This window comes from Syngnathoides biaculeatus, chromosome 9 (assembly GCF_019802595.1).
Source record: "Syngnathoides biaculeatus isolate LvHL_M chromosome 9, ASM1980259v1, whole genome shotgun sequence".
Lineage (NCBI taxonomy): Eukaryota > Metazoa > Chordata > Actinopteri > Syngnathiformes > Syngnathidae > Syngnathoides > Syngnathoides biaculeatus.
In genome coordinates this window covers 18131356-18148420 of record NC_084648.1, presented here as the reverse complement: position 1 = coordinate 18148420, position 17065 = coordinate 18131356, and the positions used below count along the sequence as shown (strand labels likewise).

General features: G+C 45.9%; 1 protein-coding gene across 3 annotated transcripts in view; it reads right to left on the bottom strand.

Moving 5' to 3' along the window:
• septin9b (septin 9b) overlaps positions 1-17065 on the bottom strand; it is an 86940-nt gene that overhangs the window by 36926 nt on the left and 32949 nt on the right. For all 3 annotated transcript variants that reach the window (XM_061828759.1, XM_061828760.1, XM_061828758.1), the window contains one exon: positions 8980-9654. In XM_061828759.1, the coding sequence (XP_061684743.1) occupies positions 8980-9654 (675 nt within the window). The remainder of the gene's footprint in view (positions 1-8979; positions 9655-17065) is intronic.

Genomic DNA, 17065 nt, shown 5'->3' with positions numbered 1-17065 from the left:
ATTTTTTTTTTCAACGTTGACCTCCAAGAGGATAAAGCGGGGCGGGCTACGTGGCCCGACCGTTTGTTTGTAGTGTTCGCCCTCTGCGTCTCCCTCCGTCCACTTAAAACCCACCAAAGCTGTCCCAGCTGGACTGCCTCGCATACTGAGAGGGAGTCCCGAGGCCACATACAAAGACATGAAGTGAGAGAGTGTGTGTGTACTTTCCTAATCCACATGTGAGTATTTGGCTCAGCCCAAAAAAAAAAAAAAACCATCATGCACTTTGTCCCAAACAGGTACTCACACATGGTTTCCATGTCATGGTTGTTTTGCGTCTCGCTGCAAGATGAAGCCGTCGCCAACGTCTCCATTGCGCCTGCACTTCCTTTCGACTAAAGTGACAAATATGATAATACGTCCCGATGTCGCCACGACGTGCGTACGCCAGCGTGTCCTCACTACTTCTGAAGTTCTGCACTGAATTCCTTCCCCGATCGAGAGTAAACACGGCGACTCCAGGGGATCGGCCTTCTGGGGGATCCGCGGCCCCTTCCTGGATTAGCGGAGGGTTCGCTGCGACGGACAACGGAGGGGTGGAAGTCTGCTTGTTTTACAGACCGTCCCCGGTGACCCAGTTCTGATTCTCAAAATCTTCCCGATCCAAAACACAAAAATAATCTTCCTGATCATATTCCTCGGGCTGTACAATTCAGTGAGTGGGAATCAATCCCACGCTGCTTGTAACCAAAGTCGGGCGTGCGCACCGCTACGCCGACAGTGGCCTACGACATTAGAATTATAGATTTATGTTATTAATCTTTCGCAGTCGGCCTTTCCTACGGGGCACATAACTGATTTCCGACGTATTGTTTTATTGGCCGCAACTACGTCGTTCACTTCTCCGGCAAGGCTTAAGCATCTGCTGTTGAAATGTGGTTTGAAATGCACTATGCAATATTTTGATGAGGATTTGTGCGTGATTGTGTGTTTTTCTTCGTGTGTGTGGAAAAATCTAATCAGAAGAAAACAGATTTGGGCCCACAGTAGTTGGATGTAGTAGAAGCCGCGACAAACGGCGCTTTTATCACAGCTCGGCCAGCGAAGCGCGACGTCATCACCGTCACAAATGTTCCGTGCACCTGCGCGATCTAAAAAAGTCCAAAACAAAACAAAGTGTGGCTTGACATTGATGGAATTGTCTAAGGCGGGGGCCTCAAACTCAATTTAACGTCGGGGCGCCGAAGGCGGAGTCTGGGCCGCAGCCTCAGCGCACGTGGATTTATATCGAATTAAAATTAGAAGTTAAAAACAATCACATCTTCTCACACATCTTTTTTTAAACACAAAATAAGATGAAGGACGCCCGTGTTTACAACTAAAAAAAAAAAAAAAAAAAAAAACTCTCCTTGGCAACCCTACTGTAACTTTCTCATTGAAAATTCTTTCTCTGCTTGCATTTAGCCCGGTCAATGTCACACGCCCAATAGCCATCTACCCCACCGTGATTGGACTGTAAAAGTGTAAAAACTCCACAGAAAACTCAAGGGCCGCACTACCATTATACTTTCATATTAAGGTGGGGGCTGCAACAATATCTAGTGGACCGCAAATGGCCCACGGGCCACAGGTTTGAGACCCTTGGTCTAAGGGAAATGATTTGTACACGACGTTGCAAAGGTGCTGTGTTCTTCTTGGGAGTCCACAACAAAAAAAAGAGAAAGATGATGACAGACAATTTGAAATTATTGTAACAATTCTCATTTATAAAATAAAGTACAATTAAAGTAATATAATTCATACATACGTCATAACTGAAAGCAAAAAGAACAATAAAAACGACTAAAAAAAAAAGATATACCCTGACACCATGTACTCTAGTCATCCATTTTCTTCCCCGCTTATCCTCACCAGGGTCACGGGGAGTGCCGGAGCCTATCCCAGCCGCCAACGGGCACGAGGCGGGGGTACACCCTGAACCTGTCGCCAGCCAATCGCGGGGCACACAGAGACAAACAGCCGCACTCACAATCACACCTAGGGGCAATTTAGAGTGTCCAATTCATGTTTCATGTTTTTGGGATGTGGGAGGAAACCGGACAGTTTATAAAAAACAATTGCCTTTATGATGATGACTGGGTGAGCCTGGAATCAACGAATTCCCCGCATATTATTTGCGACGGGGAAAACTTCAGTCCGACCTCGGTGTAGCTGGTGCAAATACGCCAATAATGGAGACGCGAACTCGTTTTGGGTATTTTAGCATATGTTCACTTCACACGTAGACACAAACGCACGAATCCCCCTGCTGCCTCTTTATGAAGGCACAAGTCAGCAGATGGCTGAAGCGTCGTGCTACTGACCATCTGCCTGCCCGTCCACACACACACACAATTATTGTGTCTCCAGCATGTCCTCTATCACGCCAAACATCATTAGCGGAGAGGGTCTGACCACACATGAACTTTCCAAGCGAACGATCAACTTTCTACTTTGCACGCATCCCAATTGAATTATGACACGGAAATGCCCTATTTGTTATCTTCTCTTGCAGTTAGATTGCATCGAGCGCGACCGCCATTTGCTTCGTGAAACTCTGACGGGGCCGGAGCGTGCAAATTTGTTTTATGTTTGTTCTCTCTCTAGATGAAAGAGGCGGATTACGGCGTTCGCCTGATTAAAAATCAGACAAAATGTGACGGACAGAATTGTGGCGTTTTCAGACGCGGGGACAACAAATGCGACGGTCTGCATGGAATGCACGTGGAGGACAAGTTTGCACAGGCAGGAGAAAGCGAAAGAAAGTAAAACTATGGGGGGGGGGGATTTGACGGCAGTTCTGGGATTTGGCAAAATGTCTTAAAAGGACAAAGGTCGTGCGACAGTGGTGGGAAACTTCTTTAACCTTTGACTTCCCCCAGATGCTCAACGTAAACTTCCAACTTCCGAAAGCCTCTTCTGGACTAAAAACCCTGAATGTATGCGTGCGTGCTCGTGTGACGCAATCCATGTATTTATATATAAAGTCTTCTCATAATATATCATAACACATCCCTGAAAGGATACAATGTAGTTGCATACAATGCAATGCAAAGCTGGTTGGGCATTTTGACCTGTGTCACACCGCTCCCTGGTGGCGACTTTGAAAAGCGCACTTGACGTGTGACAGCTGCCACTTGCTCGACCTCGAAGGGTTTTAACCGCCTCCTTGCACAATGATTATTTATTTTATTTGAACTGAAAAAAAAAAACAAAGCAAAAAAAATATCATCATCCATGAACTCCAGTCTTAATTCCTCCATTCAAAAGATGACCAGAAAAGTAACAGGCCTCCAAAACAGTAAATAGTCATGAAAGGTCATTTCTTACGGAAGTAGATGAGTGTCACCAAGATTTAAATTTAAAATGTAAAGTGACCCCATTTTCAATAGTTGTATTTCAGTGTAACTTTTCAATGTTAACAATTCAAGTGGCTAAAATTCACCATTTGTGCCACCGTGCAGGGTTACTTCAGGTCAGAACCGAACACCCAGCCAATCTAGTTACGCTTTCTTAGTATGTGACGTCATGTGACTAAGAAAGCGTAACTGCGATTGGCTGACTGTTCTGCCTGGTGGCACAGAAGGTGAATTTCAGACAGCGAATTGGAGCAACTATTGAAAATGTGACCACTTTGCATTTCAAATTCAAATCCTTTTGGCACTAATCTCCTTCCATAATTTTGAGCAAACTATACTGATTCCTTGCTGGATTTATAGAAGCTGCGGCTTCCATCGAGAAGTAAATGTTAACTTAATGTGATGTCCAATGTTATTTACAGACAGACATCCAGTAAGAGATATTCTAATTACCTCACAAACCTCATAATTCTAAATAATTGATTACTTTGATACTAGTGATTACCGTAGCGGGAGTTGAGTGTCACCGAGGTTGGACAGTTCAAAATCGGACTGCAAGTTTCTACTTCTAACGTCGCTTCAAGATGCCACATGAAACCTCAGCAAAAAGTTAACCTTTTTTTTTTGGTTTTGGTTTTTTTAACTTTGAATTTTTGGCAAAAGCGGAGGTGTCAAAATCAAAGTAAAGTAGCGGGTCGTAAGATCAAAAACGAGAGAGGTTTTAGTTCGAAAGAGTATTTAATTTTATTTCAAGCCACTCTTTGGTGCACAGCGTTGAACATTAAAACTGCACTTATGAGAAAATAAACTGTACATAAATAAATGTATTAATATTAATATGGTAAAGCTGATAAAGCGTTGGCCTCACAGTTCTGAGGACCCAGGTTCGATCCTGTGTGGAGTTTGCATGTTCTTCCCGTGCCTGCGTGGGTTTCCTCCAGGCACTCCCGTTTCCTCCCACGTCCCAAAAACATGCAACATTCATTGGACACTCTAAATTGCCCGTAGGTGTGATTGTGAGTGCGGCTGTTTGTCTCCATGTGCCCTGCGATTGGCTGGCGACCAGTTCAGGGTGTACCCCCGCCTCCTGCTCGTTGACAGCAGGGATACACTCCGGCACTCCCCACGACCCTCGTGAGGATAAGCGGCAAAGAAAGTGGATGGATGGATTCCCATCGTTATCTTCAAGCGCATTGGACGACTGACGAGACGCGACATGTAGTCTCGAAATCTATCCTCGTGTATCCCTGTAATGGAGCACTTGGAAGTTTTCATGTTGACCTTTGACCCACACTTTGCCGCGTTCCCGTCGGTGACGCTTCGATGGGATCACGGTCGGAAGCTGACTAACTCGGACCACAAGTGGTCCCGCGGGCGGGGAAACAATCAGGTTGACGTAACCCGGAAGGAAGGAAAGGAAGCGCGTGTACGAGTGTGCATGTCAGGGACACATGTCGTCATTTCCTCTCGGGCCGGTTAAATGGTCAGAAGAGGAGAGAAGAGGAGGAGAAAAACCTTGCATTCAAGCGTTGGATCCTTGACAGGAATCAAACCTCCCGTCTGTTCATCCCGTGCCGGCTATGCTTTCCCATCGTTGTGTTTTACTGGGAGAGTGGGAATTTGTAAGGGCATGACTGTCTCCCAAAAAGAGCCAAAGAAAAAGCAAAGCAATCTTGGGAGCTAACACACATGGCCATAGATTGAACTGAGCCTGATCTTTGACTCTATCCATCCATTTCCTTTGCCGCTTATCCTCACAAGGGTCGCGGGGACTGCTGCAGCCTATCCCAGCTGTCAACGGGCAGGAGGCGGGGCACACCCTGAACTGGTTGCCAGCCAATCGGAGGGCACATAGACACAAACAGCCGTGCTCAAAATCACACCTACGGACAATTTTAGAGTGTCCAATTAAATGTTGCATGATTTTGGGATGTGGGAGGAAACCGGAGTGCCCGGAGAAAACCCACGTAGTAAAACGCACGGGGATGAACATGCAAACTCCACACAGCACGGGGGGGGGGGGGGGGGGTCCGGGATTGAACCCGGGACCTCAGAACTTGTGAGGCCAACGCTTTCCAGCTGCTCCACCGTACCGCTCCATTTATCTTATATGACTTTGAATAGAAGGGAGTCACTGATGGTGTAGCGGTACACACGCCTCTCTTTGGTGCGGGCAGCGTGGAATCGATTCCCGCTCAGTGATGGTGTCGATATCTGCCCTGCGACTGACTGGGGACCAGTTCAGGGCGTAGTCCACCTTTCGCCCGAAGCTAGCTGGGATAGCTTTCCCGCAAATCTTGTGAGGATAAGCGGCTTGAATAATGACTTTGAATATCCATAATGGGCGGCACGGTGGAACAGCTGGTAAAAGCGTTGGCCTCACAGTTCTGAGCTCCCGGGTTCGAGCCCAGCCCCGCCTGTATGTAGTTTGCATGTTGTCCCCGTGCCTGCGTGGGTTTTCTCCGGCCACTCCGGTTTCCTCAGACATCCCAAAAACATGCAACATTAATTGGACACTCTAAATTGCCCCGAGGTGTGATTGTGAGTGCAGCTGGTGCCTTTCTTCATGTGCCCTGCGATTGGCTGGCAACCGGTATGCCCCGCCTCCTGCCTGTTGACAGCTGGGATGGGCTCCAGTGCTCCCCGTGACCCTTGTGAGGATAAGCAGCCAAGAAAATGGATGGATGGATATCTGTAATACCTTACTGTCCCACGACGACAGGAGGTATTTGGAAGTAACAAAAAAAAAAACGGGCTGAAGAAAGTGTCCTTGCGATGTCTCGGTCATTTAAAGTTTGTCCAAAGAAGAAGAAGAAGAAGAAGAAGAAGAAGAAGAAGCAACGTTGTTTGGTTGAGTCATCTTGTGGGCGATGTAGTTCCCCCTTTTGGGGCGCAAAACTTCTGTTTCAGAGAAAGAGGACGGTGTTCGTGAAATGTCCGGGCTAAGCTAAGTGAATCCAGATAAATGAAGGCTTTGCCGGAGCAAAGCGGATCACTGCGGTGTCAGCATCTGACTCCGGAAAGCGGTATCGAGTCGTCCCTTAACAAGCTGAAACCGCTAAAACCAACCAGAAGAGCTTCGAAAAAAATGAAAGCAAGACAGGCTTCAAGCAGATATGCGTCTTTTCTACTGAGGATATTATTTTCAAATAAGCAACACATGTCATTTTGTCGTGTCACTAGCAACAGTTACTAATGACAAATGCGAAGCCTGGAAGGGATGTTGGAAGGTTCTGGTTCTACGGGCCTTCTTCCACAACACATCTTCCCGAATAATGGGAAGAAGCGGGAAAACCGCCGCCGTCGTCACGCTCCCCATAAAGCAACGGCTAATTATAAAATTCTTGGCAGCGCCGCTAATGGTAGGATGACAACACCGGCATTTATCAAGCCCTTACGACAGCATTTTCAAGTGTAACTAATACTAATGGCCAAGGTTAAGCGCTTTCATAACATATCATAATAGTTGGTGGATTACCATAAATGTCAGACAGGCCTGCGAGGGAAAAAAAAAAAAAAAAAAACAGCCTCACGTACTCGTGCCGCTGAGGGATATGCAGGCATCCCGTTCAGCGCACTTTGTTCTAGTCAGAAATGTGATGCTGATTGCGCTGATGTGACGAGAGAGAGCGAGTGGAAAAGAAGCAAGAAGACGTGAAAATGTATGGAAAAGACAAAGAATCCACGCGGAAAATGTGATACTGTTGGGATCCGGTGGGAGTCCAACTTTCCTAAAGCCCACGATGAAAAGCGACACCTTCTTCTACTGGATGATTCATTTGTACTAATCTCGGGTTCGAGACCTCCGCTCAGCGTGAAAACTCAAGGCTTGATTTATGACAACCGATGTCCACGGAGCATTGTGGTACGTTTGCAGACCACATAAAATGTTGGTGAACAATCGTTAAAATACAATGTTCATTTTCACCTTTTGCAGTTAGAATCAACTTGCATAACAGAATGAAGGAGATGGAACGGCACCTCCATCCATCCATGTTCTACCGCTTTTCCGTGTCGGGTGGCAGCGGAAGTAGCTTCAGCAGGGATACCCAGACTTCCCTTTCCCCAGCCGCTTCTACCAGGTCTTCCGGAAGGATTCCAAGGTGTTCCCAAGCCAGCCAGGAGACATAGTCTCTCCAGGGTGTCTTGGGTCCTCCCTGGGGTTTCTTTCCGGTGGGACATGCCTCACCAGGGAGGAGTCTGGGGGCATCCGAATCAGATGGCCCAGCCACCTCATCTGGCTCCTCTCGATGCGGAGGAGAAGCAGCCCGAGCTTCTCACCCGTTCTCTAAGGGAGAGCCCGGATACCCTGTGGAGGAAACTCACTTTGTCCGCTTGTACCCAGGATCTTGTTCTTTCGGTCACGACCCACAGCTCATGCCCATAAGTGAGGGTAGGAACGAAGATCAACTGGTAAACTGAGAGCTTCTACTTTCGACTTAGCTTCCTCTTTACCACAACGGACCGATACAAAGTCCACATCACTGCGGACGCTGCAGTGATCCGTCTGTCGATCTCCCGCTCCATTCATCCCTCACTTGTGAAGAAGACCCCAAGATACATGAACTCCTCCACTTGGGGCAGGATCTCATCCCCGACCCGGAGAGGGCACGCCAGCCTTTTCCGAATGAGGACCACGGTCTCAGATTTGGAGGTGCTGATTCTCATCCAAGCCGCTTCAGACTCTGCTGCAAACCGCAAACTCTACAATATGACCTCAACTATGACCTTCTGGTGGAAAAAAAAAATCCTTGGTATATAATTTTGTTCAATAATTTCATGGCTTTCCAGCTTCAGCCAACAGGCTTGAAGAGAAAAAAGCTGCACTGGTAAAAGTCACGAACAGAACCAGAGAAGTTACTTTAGAGTTCTTTTAGGTTGGGTTTCAGCCAAGTTAAACAGCATTTTTTGGGCTTTTCCATTGGGGTACAATATTGGTAGGGTGCAACTCGTCAAACTACGCCGCAGTCCCCTGATTGGCCGCATCGTGTTTGGTCATTGAATTTCTCGTCGACTTTTTACAAATCACGGCGGGGAGCCAAAGTGGTGGAAACACGGCGACGGGGATAGAAAAAAAAAAAAGGAATTAAATTGGCCTTTCAGCCACAGTCGGCGTCCACGTGACACTGAGGAGGCTCTCGCAAGTCTCGGTCATATCTGGCACAATCGTGATTGTAAGCAGAGCACGTCGTGGTAAGAGTCAGAGAGCAGAGCAGCGCGTCCAAGAAAAGCACAACGGTTAGCGACATTTTGGATTCTCCATTTTGACAATTGCGCTGCTGTAAAGAGCATTGACGGCGTCACAATCTGTTAATTGTATCGTGCGTGATCGGGACCTGCTTCAAACGTACAAGACTCATAAAAAAAAAAAATGAAATCCTCTAACACTGAACAGTCAGACCGAGTTCATCTTTAAAGGGTATCGTAAATTTATCAGTACTTCCTGAAATTTCACCTGAAAGCCAGATATCACAAACATTTTATGAGTAAGCTATATTCAATGTAAGTGACTGAGATGCACATCTCAAAAGGTTAAAAAAAAATCGATGTGTTGTTATGGGAAAAGATGAACGCATTTTGGGTCAAGCAGTGCAGGACTTACGGTCAGGGTTGGGGGATTTACGTCCGGCGTGGTTCGGCGAGGAGCATCGGAAGGTGGTGACGATCGTGTTGTGGTGGGGATTGGGATGGTGCGGGTGGTGCACCGCCGGGTGGTGGCCGTTGTTCTCCGCTGGAGCTCTCGTGATACTGATTTCGGGTTTGCGGATGTCCCCGGGACTCGGAGGCTCAAACTTGCGAGCGTGGCTTTGTTCCGGGGTGCGGCCGGTCCCGTTGGCGTTGCCGCCGCCTTCGTTGCGGCGCGTCCCCGGGGAGTCCGTCTTGGCGAAGGTGACCTCCCTCTTGTGGCTCATTTCCGGAGTCCTGGAGTGGCCCAGGACCTCGGGGCGTTTCAGGGCGCTGTTGGTCGCAAAGCGGACGGATGCGGGGCTCGTGGCGTCCGCCTGCTTGCTGGGCGCGCAGGCGATGTCGATGGACAGCTCTGAGCGGCGCGACACGGCATCGGGGGTCTTGGAGCCTCCCCCGCCCATGATGGAGCGAGGCTGGGTGTAGTTGAGGTTGTTGTTGGCGGCGACGGAGGCGGCGGTGCCCAGGTCGCGGTAGTAGATGCTGGTGGGGGACATGGCGTTGCGGTGGGGGGAGTTGGTTGTGCGTCGGGAGCCAGGAGAAGAGTGAGCCGAAGTGTCCACATCCTCGACCTCGAAGGACCTCTTCAGAGCTGCGCGTAAACCACAAAGAAGACACATGACTCACATATGTACACGTACACGGATACCTCGGAGTTGAAATGCACGCCAGTCTGTTCATCCGTTTTCTGTCAGGTCGTAGATGAATCGGAGCCTGTACCGGCTGACGTTGTTCGAGATGGGTGTTCAATCGCAAGGGCCGATACAGACAAGCTCCATTCACACATCTAAATTCACAGCCGTGGACAATTTGCCAAAAACATGCATGTTCTTAGAGCACCCCGAGACAACTTGGTGAGAAAATGGCGTCTCCGTCGATGTCGACTTCAACTTGGATCTTTGTGACTGTTTTTCTGGATTTGAGTGCATCTGTTTTTGTTGTTTGGCACGAGAGGCCACTGTGTAAAGAGATAAATTGCTTTGTTTTCCTCTCACGTTGGCCAGTTGCCACATGCTTGTTAGGTAATCAGACAGTAGCATTTGACATATTTCAACATTTTACATTACATTACAATCATGAGTGATTCATTTAATTTTAGGCTTGTGTCAATGTCGAGTTGGGTTATATTATTTTTAAAGGAATACTCCGGTGATTGCTTACTTTGTCGATTATCTTGTTAACCCATTATAAATACAAGCATATCCAGAAAAATTATAGTAAAAAATTGCAAATAATAACTTTAATGCGCACTTTTAGCCAAGTAATTACAATTTTGTATGAGCGGAGCCATTTTAACTATTTTTACGAGATCACGTGACTCAAAAAACAGGAAGTGACCTATCCCGTGCGTAAATAAAGGAATCCACAATCATTGAGAGCGCAGATTTCGCAGATTTATCCTCATCTGATGAAGAAATAGTAATATCGGTTGATCGGGAAGACGGAGGAATACGTCCATACAGATTTGAACCTCTGGCTGTAAATAATGGCAAATATTTGGATGGACTAGCTAACTAACAATTCTCTACCTAGTGAATTAAATTCAAATCTGATTTTATGACCCCTAACAATATCAAAATGTTACTTAAAACATGAGCTGTCTAACGATTTTATGATGGCATCAGTTTGTTTGTAATTATCTCTTGAAAGTCAGCCAAATCTAAATTTGATCCGATTTGCTGGAATTTGCTGGAAGCTCGAGGTACCACTTTAGTATGAACACAACGTATAAAAATCATACATAGTGCATAAACAAGAACAGGTTAGAATGTAAAACGGACTAACTAAAAAGTTCATACCAACGCCAAATTTCAAAGTTCTGTGGCGGGATGTCTCACACCACCCGCAGCGTTTTGTTTCAGGAAAACTGCAGAGTTTGTTTTGTCACGACCTCAAAATGCAACATCTACTGTAACACATTCAAATATGGAGTTTTATGCAAAAGCATTTGAGGCATTTTGTGTTTGCACACAATGGGCCAAGAATTGCTCACTTGCCCAGAATTTATGAGCAACACGAGCGCGCATCCTTCCTGGAGGTTAGTCGTGACAGGAGCGAATAGACGCGCCGTACGAAGATGATGATAGTGAGGGATGATGGCGCTCTCCCCTTGGGTCGAGTGCACTCGCTGAGAATGAATGATGTGCCACGCCAGTGCCCAGGAGCTGGTAACATAATGACACACAAGCTTCTTAAGTCGTTTCCCTTAAAAACAGCCCCCATCCAAAATGGTGATGATTTGATCACTTTGCGCCCCGCGGCGCTTTTGTGCGTGCGAGCGCGCTGTCCTATGAAATGAGAAGCACTCGTGTTTTGTGATGCATTTTAAGCGAGTACACCCAAAATGGAAAGGAACGTACGCCTTGCGCTGTGCCCTCTGCGCGACGTTACCCGCTAATCTAATTTATTGTTTTGAGACGCCTCTACGGTGGCCTGGAAGTGCAAAACGATATAACAAATTGTGAAACATTTAAAAAAAAAAAAATAAATAAATAAAATAAACGCCTCATTCGAACTTGGTGGACATTTGATGCAATTAGGCAAAAGAGGGAGAGGAAGACCAAAGAAAAGGTTGATGGATGTTGTGAGGGAGGACATGAGGACAGTGGGTGTTAAAAAGGAAGATGCACGAGATAGGCTAAGATGGAAAAAGATGAGACGTTGTGGCAACCCCTAAAGGGACAAGCCGAAAGGAAAAGAAGAAGAAAAAGATAATGATAATAATAATGATAATAATAAACGCCGACTGATCCCATAGCAAGGATTGTAAGGCCATTGCACGTACTAACTAAAACCACTTACAGCATCGACGCTAGTGCTAAAACGCTAGCACACGCGTCTCCTCAATATGAGTGAAAAAGAAACCATTTCACTGTGACACGGAATCTTGTGTTTCAGTCTGTTAGAACAGTGATTTACAACCTTTATAGAGCCGAGGCACATATTTTACAATTAAAAAACCCCACAGCACACCAACAAAAGTAAATGTCACCAAAAACGGATCGATTAATTACTGTGTGTACTTCCTGCCGTCAAATAGAAGAGGATTTCTGTCATTGTGCCTCACTGGCATAAATAGATGAATAAAGATAATTTTTTTCTTGGAATAAATGTTTCTTTTTTTTTTTATCAATTACATAAAATTGGATAACTTCCCACGGCACACCTGAAGAGCGCTCAAAACACACTAATGCACCACGGCACACTGTTTGGGAATCACTGTGTTTGAATAATGTCCCCGATTCACTACTGTAACATGTACATTTTCATGATAAGAAATCAATAGTTACCGACCACCACATTAGCATAAATGCTAATACTTATCATACATTCTAACACATTAGTCGCCTACACCTGAATGTAAACAAATGAATTCCACAAATACCAAGGGATGGTATTTAGGTCATACAACATTATGTTTTCAACAAAGTAAAATACTAAGGAGGCTACAAAACCTGTGCAATCGTTACACATCTCGAGAAATTACATCAAACTAGTACTGCCATTACAACACCCTCCAATATTGTATGTCGCCCAGTCATATTGTAAATAAAAGACGAAATTTGGTGTTACAATACTTTATCTTGAAATAACTATTTTGTATGATACACGAGAAAGACATTTTTTTAAAGCAATCCTACACTGGTGTAAAACAACTCACGGTTATTTAATCGTTTTCCTTTTAAGTTGAGTAGAGTTCATATTCACACAAAACATTTATGTGTTAGCAATGCGCCGTAAGACAGCTTTTAACGCCTCCAAGTGGATATTTATTCTAGAGAACTGTGCTAATTCCCCTCGCCCGCCGTGTCCTTCTCACCCCGGTTTTCCTTGCATTTTCCGAATGTTGAAATGTAATCCCGTCCAAGGTTGCGGCTCCGTTTGAATCCAGCCAAAGTATGTGTTTGTCTGCCAACATTAGGCTGCAGATTATACAAGCAGCGGGAAGCTTCCAGGCACTTTAATGGCAACAATTTAAGATCATTTGAAAGCCTAACAAAAATTGCGACAGTATTATTTTTTTAAAATTCATCTACAGGAGTTGCTCTGATAACAGGAGCCGTATTAAGATGTATTTTCACATGATTTGCCACGGAAAACCAACTGAACTGAGTGACCCGTCCCGATGAGTAGTTGCGTTCTCGGTTACTTTGTGATTACACGGCCTCGGGCTCGAGACTTGAGTGCTGGACTTTGTATTTAGAGAGTGTGCAGTGAAGTGCACATGATTTAAGAGAAGATGTGGACTGGAAGCCGTGCACCCTTTCATGTTTGGGAATATAAGGAAATGGGGGAGGGAGGGGGGGGGGAGCACGCAGAGCATCTCCGAGGCAATCGTTCATCGCCGGCGGTATGTTTCCCCCACGAGGGTTTTTCGATGTGGTCAACTAAATAAACATGGAAATAGGTTTCCAATCACGCGAGCATGAATATTACGGGTACAGTACACAAGAGTGGGAATGACAGATCAGATGAAAGAGCATTGTTCCCAGTGAAACGGCATTCCCAGACTATGAGTTGGAATGGAACGGTCCGGTCCTCGGAGGAAGCTCATTAATGACGCGGCGTTTGACTACCTATCACCGCTCCATTGTGTCTCGTGAGGGAGAATAACGCAGCATAGACAGCTTAGCCACGGTTTACTGGAACTGCGAAAAGAAAGATGGACGCAGCTGTGCTTTCATATACGTCGCGGTTATTTGTCGTAATCGGCCCCAGGTGCTAGAGGAGGCCGCCTCTTCATCATCGGCGTCATCGTGTCCTCTTTAGGACGTCCTGACCCGTGAACACGAGCGTGCGGTGACATCTCAGTCGTGAGGAGCCAGAGCCGAACCTGGCTGACATCGCAAACTTGAACGGCTGCCAGTCAATCACGGAGAGAGAGGCAACCATTCAGACGGTCACTGAGTGGGAATGACGTCAAACCAGCGGCTGGGTTGCACGTGACGTCACGCTTGTTCATCCGCGTACTTGACCGCTGTTGTTGCTGACAAGCAGTCATCATGCCAGTTTTTTGTTGCGTCTACGGATGTGGAAATCGCGGAAACAGAGACATTGGGACGCAATTTTTCTGTGTTCCAAAGATTAGATTGGGTGAAGGAGAAGACTCAATGGAGTTAAAACGGCACAAAAGTGGCTTGCAAATATACGACACAGTGCGAGTACACAAGGCAAATGGTCATTTGAAAGTCTGTTCTGATCATTTTGTCTGCGGGAAGCATACGTATTTCTAGTGTCCGGATATTCTACTTCAGGAAAGTCTTTAAGGTCCTTTTGAAAGTATGTCGTTGTGGAGAGTATATGGATGGATATTTTCACAGAGTTTGATCTTCTGTACATATCTAACTTCATCGAGTGTATTAAAGTAGCCAGACAACATCCGCCGCTCGCCGCTTACACATGGGTCTGTGGACGTTGCCATGGTGATGCCTAGCTTTTCGGTAGAAATGGCGGCTATTATCACGTGATTGCAACCCAAGAATTGTGGCGCTGCGAAAGTCAGGCGAGTAAATCGTAAAACCATCACAGACCAACAGTACGGACTGCAAGAAACAGGAAGGAAGGCGACGGCCGCTGAACAGCCTCTCAACAGATGTCACGTATCGAAAAAGCCACCTTCTGTCACAAATCATCTGCCAAACGTTATCAGGGTGAATCAAACAGTATATACAGTTTACAGTATATTGTCGTACAGTAATACATAACTATTTATAATTTCTCATGTAGACGCTGTGAAAAAGCAAAGCATGGAGAGCCTCTGCCACCCAAATACACGAGCGGCCAATCGCGCTACTGTACTCAGCAACTTCGAAAACATCTCCTCTCCCTCCTTTCTATGCACTCATCTCCTCTTGTCGTATTATTATAATACACATAATAGCTACAGCAGCCAGGCTGTTGTGCTTCTTACTTAGCAATAGCGCTACGTGGTTTGTTGTTCAAAAATTAATACATACATGTGCCACGTCGCGGAGCTAACAACTGCGATTTTACAGAGAAACTCCCGTGTTTTACTGCCTTCTTTCAGCATTCTTTGTTGCGTCACAGTTCGACTGTATTTCCTTCTGAATTTTGAAGTTGCCGTTTGATTGTACTCAGTGTAACCTTTCAGCGGTATTTGCTTGCACTCCATAACTCTTACCTCATTCTTTGTTCTCGGCAGCGGAAATATATGCATGTGAGAGAGGAATCGCTGTTCTGTTGCACATGTAAGAATCAATGAAAGGGCCTTCGCACCTCCCTTATATGGCAATCATCTGGTGCACCTCACCCAATATCCTTGTGGGGATAAGCACTACAGAAAAGGGATGTTGGGTTCACTTACAATGAAAGTCATGCCTGCCAAATTTGACCCAAAGCGAAATTTAAGCACTGCTGAGCTCATTTTGACCAGGAAGAATGTTTTGGGAGTATTGGAAAGCCCTCAAAAATTATTATTTGGCCCGGGAAAAATCACAACAAAGGAACAATGTAGAAGTTGGAAAGTTTGGTCCGGATCGACCGTATCGTCATAATCCCTCGTGAAATTCTCACTCTCCCTAATTACTTGTATACAGTGGGTTGACGCACAAAAGAGCGGGCAGACGAATCGTCCGTGTGATGAAAACCACCAAAAACAAACAAAGCCAAGGGCAGCCCGTCGAAGGCACGCGTTGCCCTTTGTCAGACGTGATACCATCAAATTCACATTCCCGTGCAAACTACACTCCGATGATTTTGAAGAGAACTAACGATGAAAAGCCACACAAAAAAACACCCAGAAAGGAATTCTTGGCATGTCCTGGACCAAGTGCGGTAAGTTGCGTGCAGATCAGGTCAAGTCCTTACGATGTTTGTGGTTGTGTTGTGGTAGCAGATGTTTCACCGGAAAGTTTGAATCACTACGGGGTGATATCCTCACTGGTGGATTATGATTATTATTATTTATATATATATATATATATATATATATATATATATATATATATACACACACACACACACGCATGGTAACAAGGTAGTCTAGCCATCTGTGAAATGATGCCTGGCTCCAGCAACGACCTTGGACAGGTGAAGCCTTGTTAGAATCTTCTAGTAGTTGCAAGATTAAAAAACAAAATAGACGTTAAGTACAACAGTCTTCAGTATGCGTACAACCGAGTGGTCCCGATCGGCGCACATGCACGCAATTTAAACGAGAAATTTGACTACACCGCTGTAATTTTACAATGAAAAATGTTTCTCTGCTCGCATCAAGCCTGGTCGCTGTCACACCCCCGAGAGCCAGAACCTCACCATGATTGGTAGGTGCAATGTGAAAGTGCCATTCATATAAAACTTCAGGGCTGCGCTATTAACCGAAGTCAAACAGATTATATATGTGCGTGAATGAGCGGGGTGGAGGAGGAAGAGTGGAGATGAGATGGCGAAGGTGGACGACTTCAAATACTTGGGGCCGACAATACAGAGCAATGGTGAGTGTGGTAAGGACCAAGAGGGGTGGAACAGTTGGCGGAAGGTGTCTGGTGTTCTATGTGACAGAAGAGTATCTGCTAGGATGAAGGACAAAGTTTAGCAAACAGTGGTGAGGCCGGCCGTGATGGACGGATTAGAGACAACAGGAAGTAGAAATGAAGATGTTGAGGTTCTCGCTTGGTGTGAACAGGTTGGATAGGATTTGAAATGAGCTCGTTAGAAGGACAGCCAAAGTTGGATGTTTTGAAGATGAGGTTCGAGAAAGCAGACTTAGACGGTTTGGACATGTTCAGAGGCGAGAGAGTGAGGAAAGTGGTAGGAGGAGGGTAAGGATGGAGCGACCAGGGAAGAGAGCGAGACGAAGACCAAGGAAAAGGTTGATGGATGTTGTGAGGGAGGACATGATGGCAGTTGGGGTTAGAGAGGAAGATGCAGGAGATAGGCTAAGATGGAAAAAGATGACACGCTGTGGCGGCCCCAAATTGGGGCAAGCCGAAAGAAGAAGAAGGTATAATCCATTGTGAAGCGTTGGCTCAATAAACATTACG